At 61.0% G+C, this 5,660-nt stretch overlaps 1 protein-coding gene across 1 annotated transcript; it reads left to right on the top strand.

Annotated features, from left to right (window-relative positions):
* Positions 1-279: 279 nt before the first annotated feature.
* On the top strand, positions 280-3,422 carry LOC132513694 (sodium- and chloride-dependent creatine transporter 1-like). Its single transcript, XM_060138230.1, has 8 exons — positions 280-380; positions 469-593; positions 1,231-1,343; positions 1,476-1,628; positions 1,693-1,795; positions 1,887-1,987; positions 2,077-2,247; positions 2,650-3,422. The coding sequence occupies exons 2-8, from the start codon at positions 548-550 to the stop codon at positions 2,788-2,790; spliced, it is 828 nt and encodes a 275-aa protein (XP_059994213.1). The 5' UTR covers positions 280-380; positions 469-547; the 3' UTR covers positions 2,791-3,422.
* The last annotated feature ends 2,238 nt before the right edge of the window (positions 3,423-5,660 follow it).

Here is a 5,660-nt window from a genome sequence, read left to right on the forward strand (position 1 = left end):
GAGCAGCCGCTTGGCGCTGCTTGCGTGGGAGGCAGAGGCCTTTGCTGCCGTCTTGATCTTGCCTCTGTCTCTGGCTAGGTGAGTTCTAATCCCCGGCACCAAGGACCCCCGCCTCTCTGCAGACCAGGACCTGGAGTCGGCACGGGAGGCGTGGGACCTGCGTGCGGGCTGCGGCCTCGCTCCCTGCCAGGGGAGGGCCCTGCCTCTCCCTCCCTCTGCAGCTGACCTGTGCTCGCCGTGGCTCCTCACACCTGCTCTCCCCTCGCTCATCTCCAGGTATGGATAGATGCCGGGACCCAGATTTTCTTTTCTTACGCCATTGGCCTGGGGGCCCTCACGGCCCTGGGCAGCTACAATCGCTTCAACAACAACTGCTACAAGTAGGCACTACAGCCCTGCCACCCCTGCCCTGCCTGCCCGTGGGCAGCAGGCAGTCTCACCAGCCCACACGGTCCCCTCTGCCCCCAGGGATGCCATCATCCTCGCACTCATCAACAGCGGGACCAGCTTCTTTGCTGGCTTCGTGGTCTTCTCCATCCTGGGCTTCATGGCCACAGAGCAGGGCGTGCACATCTCCAAGGTGGCGGAATCAGGTAAAGACGCCCCAAGCCCCAGCCCGGCCTCCGGAGCAGCGGCAGCTGCTGTCGTAAGGGACCGTGTACGCGAACGCACACAGAATGACGTTCTGAGAAATGAGAACAATTCAAACTCAATTTGTCACATCACTCTGGGCCAGGAGGCCTGGCTGAGCAGCTGCGAGGCACAGCTGTGCAGCCACCTCAGGCCAGGCCACGTGGAGCCCCGAGCCCCCATCCATCTGTATCCAGGGGCCTCGGGGTATGTCCTCACACTTGCCTGAGTGTTGTAGAGGGAAAGCTCGGCCTTCTCTGGGTCAGTGGTGATCTGCGACCACAGTAGCTGCCGGAACCCAGGTACAGAAGGCTGAGCCAGACACGCCACTCACGAGTACAGGTCTACCAAGGGCTTGCGGGGACCTTCCAGCCCCTGGTATGGCGCGCGCGCGTGCAGACACACGCACACGCACACGCACACGCACACACACACACGAGGGCCCGAGTGGCCCGGCAGTGTCTTGACAGAAGTGGAAAGGCCCTTGGCCACAGGGTGCCCTGGCATCGTCCAGTCCTCTGGTACCGTGGTGCAGGGTGGAGGGGGACAGGTCGTGGGTGGGGGGCTCCAGGTGTCCACACCCTGCCCCTTCCCCCTCAGGGCCTGGCCTGGCTTTCATCGCCTATCCCCGGGCCGTCACGCTGATGCCTGTGGCCCCGCTCTGGGCTGCTCTGTTCTTCTTCATGCTGCTGCTGCTTGGCCTTGACAGCCAGGTTTGAGAGGGGGGACGCAAGAGAGGGGGCTGGGAGGTGGGGGGGAGGGGGACTGGCGAGCAGAGGGCACACTGGGCGACGGGAGATGGCAGGTGGGTGGGGAGGGGCACGGCCTGAGTTGCCCGGCCACAGTTTGTAGGTGTGGAAGGCTTCATCACCGGCCTGCTGGACCTCCTCCTGGCCTCCTACTACTTCCGTTTCCAAAGAGAGATCTCCGTGGCCCTCTGCTGCGCCCTCTGCTTTGTCATTGATCTCTCCGTGGTGACCGACGTGAGTGGGGGCAGGGTGAGGGATGCCCCTGGCCTCAGGCTGCCGGCTGCCACCTTCCCTGACCTGGCTCCATCCCCAGGGTGGGATGTATGTCTTCCAGCTGTTTGACCACTACTCAGCCAGCGGCACCACCCTGCTCTGGCAGGCCTTCTGGGAGTGCGTGGTGATCGCCTGGGTGTACGGTAGGTCTGGGCCGACAGGCAAGCCGGGGGTGCGGCACGGTCAGGGGTGGTGCCTCTCTAGCTCTGGCCCTCCGGCCTCACGTGACCCCAGGAGCCGACCGCTTCATGGACGACGTGGCCTGCATGATCGGGTACCGACCTTGCCCCTGGATGAAATGGTGCTGGTCTTTCTTCACCCCGGTGGTGTGCATGGTAAGGGCCGGGAGAGGCTGGGCAGGGCGAGGGACACCGAGGGCCCGCAGTGGTGGCTGCCGGCTGAGCGCCAGGCTTCTCGCCCGCAGGGCGTCTTCATCTTCAACGCGGTGTACTACGAGCCGCTGGTCTACAACAACACCTACGTGTACCCGTGGTGGGGCGAGGCCATGGGCTGGGGCTTCGCGCTCTCCTCCATGCTGTGTGTGCCCCTCCACCTCCTGGGCTGCCTCCTCAGGGCCAAGGGGACCGTGGCTGAGGTCAGTTCCCCGCGCCCCGTCTCCCGCACACCATCCCTCCCTCCCGTTGGGTGGAGACGTGACCTCCAGAGCGCCCTGCCCCTTCTCCCACCTGCCGGGAGGGACAGACCGTTGTGCCGGAGCCTCTGGGCCAGCTCGGAGGGGGGTGTACGGGAGGAGAGTTGGCCCTCCAGGGCCTCGCTCAGGTGGTGGCGGCGGAGGAGAGGCCTGTCCCTAGCCTCTGTTCTAGCAGCCACTCGGCCCTCCACTGAACCCCTATTTCCCTAGCGTAGGGAGCGGGGCCTGGTCAGGAGGGGCGCGGCCCCGGGCCCCAGGTTGGTGGCAGGTGGCGGGAAGCGGAGAGAGGCCAGGGACAAGCAGGTGCCCCTCCCCAGGGACTCAAGGTGTCCCTCTCTCCCGCAGCGCTGGCAGCACCTGACGCAGCCCGTCTGGGGCCTCCACCACTTGGAGTACAGAGCTCAGGACTCGGATGTCAGGGGCCTGACCACCCTGACCCCAGTGTCTGAGAGCAGCAAGGTGGTGGTGGTGGAGAGCGTCATGTGACAGGTGCCCCGGCTCACATCACCAGCTCACCCTCTCGTAGCCATAGCAGCCCCTGCTCTAGCCCCCCACCCCCCCAGGGGGCTTGCCTTTCCCTGACACCTATGGGGTCTGCCGGGGGGGGGGAGGGGAGGAAGCACCAGAGTGCTTATAACTAAAATAACTTTTTCCATTTTTAATAAAATGCCAAAAATATCACAACCCACCAAAAATAGATGCCTCCCCCACCCCCCTTAACCAAGCTGGTGCACACGCTGCTTCCCAAGCCCTGCCGCCCGCCCTCCAGTGCCCGCTACCGTCACGTCTCACCTGACCCCACCAGGCCCTGCCTGCCTCTCTCCAGGCTCTGCCCAGCACACCCCTGGGTGGCCCCTCACCCCAGGGGCAGCAGTGGCAGCTCGGGGAACAGGGGGACTGGAGAGCAGAGGGGGCAGGCGAGGGGGGGGCAGCAGAACCAAGGCGAATATTTCAGCTGGGCTAGACCCCTCTCCCCGTCCCTTCTCTAGAAGCTTAGAGAGCCAGCCAGCAAGGGAACCTTCAGTTCCTGAGCCAGTTGCCACCAGTAGCAGTTGTGTGAGCTTGAGTGCATGTGTGCGTGAGTACATAGGGTATAGACATAGATCTCTGTTTCTTAGCCAAGGGGGCGTCATCTCTTACCTGACAGATTGCTGTGCGCCTGCTCTCTGGGAACCCCTCCTCCCTGGGCAGGTCAGTGGGTTATCGTCATGTCACCCAGGATCACGCCCCAACCACACAGACCCACGTCCTGTCCCACGGCACCCAGGAGAGGGTCTCCCTCCTCCCTGGGGCCCCCTGTGCCGCCAGACTCCCACCCCACTGCCTGGGAGTGATGGAACCCCCTGTCTCTGCACCCCTGCCCACCCAGGGCCTTGTGTGTGTGCACGTTTGTGTGGGTGCACACGTGCACAGGAACACGTGGGTCGGTGCTGTGCACACACGGCAAGGCCGTGGTGGATGGGAACCCGAGGCTGCTCTCCTGTCAGCAGCATTCCCTTGCCTTAAGTGCGAACTCGACCGAGGCGGTCATTAAAAAGGGGTCGGGGACTCAGAGGCATCTGAGCTGTGCCTTAAAGGAAGAGCGAAGTTTAGATAAATGGCGAGGGTGGGAGACCGGTCAGTACCTTGACTTTTCTAGCGTCTTTATTGCGGACATTTCACATGTACGCACAAGGAGAGAGAGTAGTGTTTTTAAGAATCCGCCTACCTTTCACCCGGCTTCAACACTTGTCAACGTTTCACTAGTTTATTTTGAAAATAAGGAAGGGTTTAGGGGTGAGAGTAGTGAAAATAATATCTCTTGAAGAGATAAAAGAAGAGGCACCCCTCGAAGCTTGTCCAAATAAAGGGGTGCCCGTGCACCCCTCTCGTAAGGGTATCACATGGCCCTGAAGCACAGGGCCCGCGTAGGGTTGCAACGGGATGTGGTCGGCAACAAGCGGCTACTGGCGTTTTGGTCGCTGTCTCTCTGACTTTCACGTCAGTTCTCTCTCCACATACGCTGAAGCTAGCGATCACCCCACCTTCACTTTGATCAACCTGGAGTCGCCGTCTGGGTTCCCTGCAATGAACCCAGATGATAGCACCGCCTCCTGCCCCTCCAGGCTCTGCCCTTTCCTAGGTCTGAGGGCGCAGGCCAGAGAGCAAGTAGGGCTGGACACGAGGGAAAATTACCCACGTGGTTCCTGCCCTCCAAGATCTGCCACTCCCATTGAGGAGTGCCCCTCTGGTGGCTCTGAGGGCCCCTCTGTGGCAGGAGGTGGGGTCATCGTCTAGGAATGATGAGGGAGGTGGTAGGAGACATGAATTGAGGAGAGTAGGCAAGGTTGGGGTTTGGTGAGGAAGGTTTTGGGGGTTTAAACTATGAGGAAGTGTATTGTTGACCGAACACGAAGGCTAGAGGGAGGTGATGATGGTTGTGGTTGAGTTTTCCAATGAAGGGTCATCAAGGACCCAGACCCTTTCCTTCCTGACCCTTTTAAACAGCATGTGGGTGTTCTAGGCTTGGTGCTGGGTGAATGACTCCTGCCTATGAAAGAAGAGCTCGTAACCATCGTATATTTTCTAAATAATTGGTTTTATTTTAGTCTTTTAAATAAGGTGCTCAACTCGCCAGCCTCATTTGTGAGCTCTTTTGTGCCTTATGCTTTGTCGTATCCCCAGTGCCACGGGCAGTGCCTGGTACCCACAAGGTGCTCATTCACTCATTCAAGAATTATTTGCTGCTAAGTGCTAGGATGCAGGGATCCAGGGCACCTTGCCCAGCCTGTGGGGTGGACGTGGGGTCAGCAAACACTTCCTTGAGATCGTAATGCCGGACCTGAGTCCCTGAATCTCGGAGGCTCAGCAGGATATTGAAGGCTTCCCTTCCATTAGCAGCCAGAGTCTGAAGCTGTTCCTATGCCAGAACTCATGGGAGGGCGGGGGGGGGGGGGGGCGGTCAGCGTCCAATTAGTGCTGATTGAACACCTGTTATGTGCCTGGTGCCGGGCGGCAGGTTAATCACAGTTCTTGCCTGCAAGGAGCCTCTCGGCCAGTCAGGGAGAGAGCAAAGCCCTTCAGCCCTAGGTAATGAGTGAGCGCACGGGCCCTCCCCAAGGCCGCCAGGAGTGAGCGGCCCTCGAACCCATGGCAACATGAGGAGGGGCCAGCTGGCCCAGAGGCTGGAAGCGGGGTAGGTCGGGAAACGCGGCGGAGAGGAGGGCGCGCAGGAGGAGGGTGGAGTGGGTTACAGCCCCTGGGCTGGCTCTGCCTTTGCCCCCTTGCCTTTACCTCATTTGGACTTGGGAGCTCGCTCCTTGTACTTCTAGCTCTTTGGCCGGAGAAGTGTCTGACGGTGCTCCAGAGTCTGGGTG

Source organism: Lagenorhynchus albirostris, chromosome X (assembly GCF_949774975.1).
Source record: "Lagenorhynchus albirostris chromosome X, mLagAlb1.1, whole genome shotgun sequence".
NCBI lineage: Eukaryota > Metazoa > Chordata > Mammalia > Artiodactyla > Delphinidae > Lagenorhynchus > Lagenorhynchus albirostris.